The sequence below is a fragment of the Acanthisitta chloris genome, unplaced genomic scaffold (genome assembly GCF_000695815.1).
Source record: "Acanthisitta chloris isolate BGI_N310 unplaced genomic scaffold, ASM69581v1 scaffold17700, whole genome shotgun sequence".
Taxonomy (NCBI): Eukaryota; Metazoa; Chordata; class Aves; order Passeriformes; family Acanthisittidae; genus Acanthisitta; species Acanthisitta chloris.
This window is the reverse complement of record NW_008651267.1, coordinates 425-1660: the sequence shown is the minus strand read 5'-3', so window position 1 is coordinate 1660 and position 1236 is coordinate 425. Positions and strand designations below refer to the sequence as shown.

Below are 1236 nucleotides of genomic sequence, written 5' to 3'. Positions count from 1 at the left end.
GAACACCCTGCATGGGGCTGAGCACATGGGACACCTCACATGGGGCACCCACAGCACGTGGGGCACCCCACGAGGGCCTGGCTGGGCAGGGTGGAGCTCACCCTGGCTCTCACCTCGCAGGTCTGGTTCCAGAACCGACGAGCCAAGTGGCGGCGGCAGGAGAAGATGGAGGCCAGTTCCATGAAGCTCCACGACACCCCCGTGCTCTCCTTCAACCGACCCCCCATGACCCCCAACGTGGGGCCCATGAGCAACTCCCTCCCGCTCGACCCATGGCTGACGTCCCCCATCTCCGGCGCCACCACGGTCCACAGCATCCCTGGCTTCATGGGAGCCCCCCAGGCCCTGCAGCCCCCCTACGGGGGGCACTCCTTCCTCCAGACCCCCCCACCGATGGCACAGGGCATGCAGCCCATGGCCCCTGCGCCCTACCAGTGCGGCACCCCCTTTGTGGACAAGTACCCGCTGGAGGAGGTGGACCAGAGGAGCTCCAGCATCGCTTCGCTCCGCATGAAAGCCAAGGAGCACATTCAGACCATTGACAAGACCTGGCAGCCCATTTGATGAACGCTCCCCTCCGGCCCCTCCAGCCCCCCCGACCCTGGCTCCTGCCCCCCGAGCCGGCTCCGACACCCAGCAGGACCAAAGCTGGTGCTGGGCAGGGACACTGGGCTGTGTTTTCCCCATGCCAAGCCAGCAGTGGCTGTGGCAGGGGAGTGAGCTGGGGTGCTGGTGGGACCCCATTGCTGGGCAGACCTTCACTTCACCGAGGCACCAGCCCTGACTGAGGATCTGGCTGAGGCTCGGGCATCCGTCCGTGCCACTGGGCCACCCACCACCCCCTGCTTGGACACCTCCTTTCCCCACACCCCTTCCCGTTATTATTAAGGGTTTTTTTAATGCTGCAGATTTAAACAAAACTGAACAGAAAAGCTCTAGTTTCATAGGGAGTACTTGCAGGGATATTTAGCCGTGTCGGGACAGGTCGTGCCAGGGGATGCTCTGGCACTGAGGGGATGGTTGTATCCTGAGTAAAGAGATAAGCTGAATAGCTGCTGCATGCTGGAGTTGGGCACTGCCAGGGCCTTGCCACGGTGTCGTGCCATGTCGTGCTGTGTTGTGTCATCTTGTGCCGCGTCGTGTCGTGTCCTCGTCAGCACCGTGGGGCTGCCACCCTCTGCCAGGAAGGAGCTTTCCAGAGGACATGGGAGCATCATCCCCTGGCACCCTCCTGCC

General features: G+C 62.9%; 1 protein-coding gene across 1 annotated transcript; it reads left to right on the top strand.

Moving 5' to 3' along the window:
- The first annotated feature begins 39 nt into the window (after positions 1 to 39).
- Positions 40 to 589, top strand: RAX (retina and anterior neural fold homeobox). The gene has a single exon (XM_009072608.1). The coding sequence runs from the start codon at positions 40 to 42 to the stop codon at positions 562 to 564; it is 525 nt and encodes a 174-aa protein (XP_009070856.1). The 3' UTR covers positions 565 to 589.
- Positions 590 to 1236: the final 647 nt, after the last annotated feature.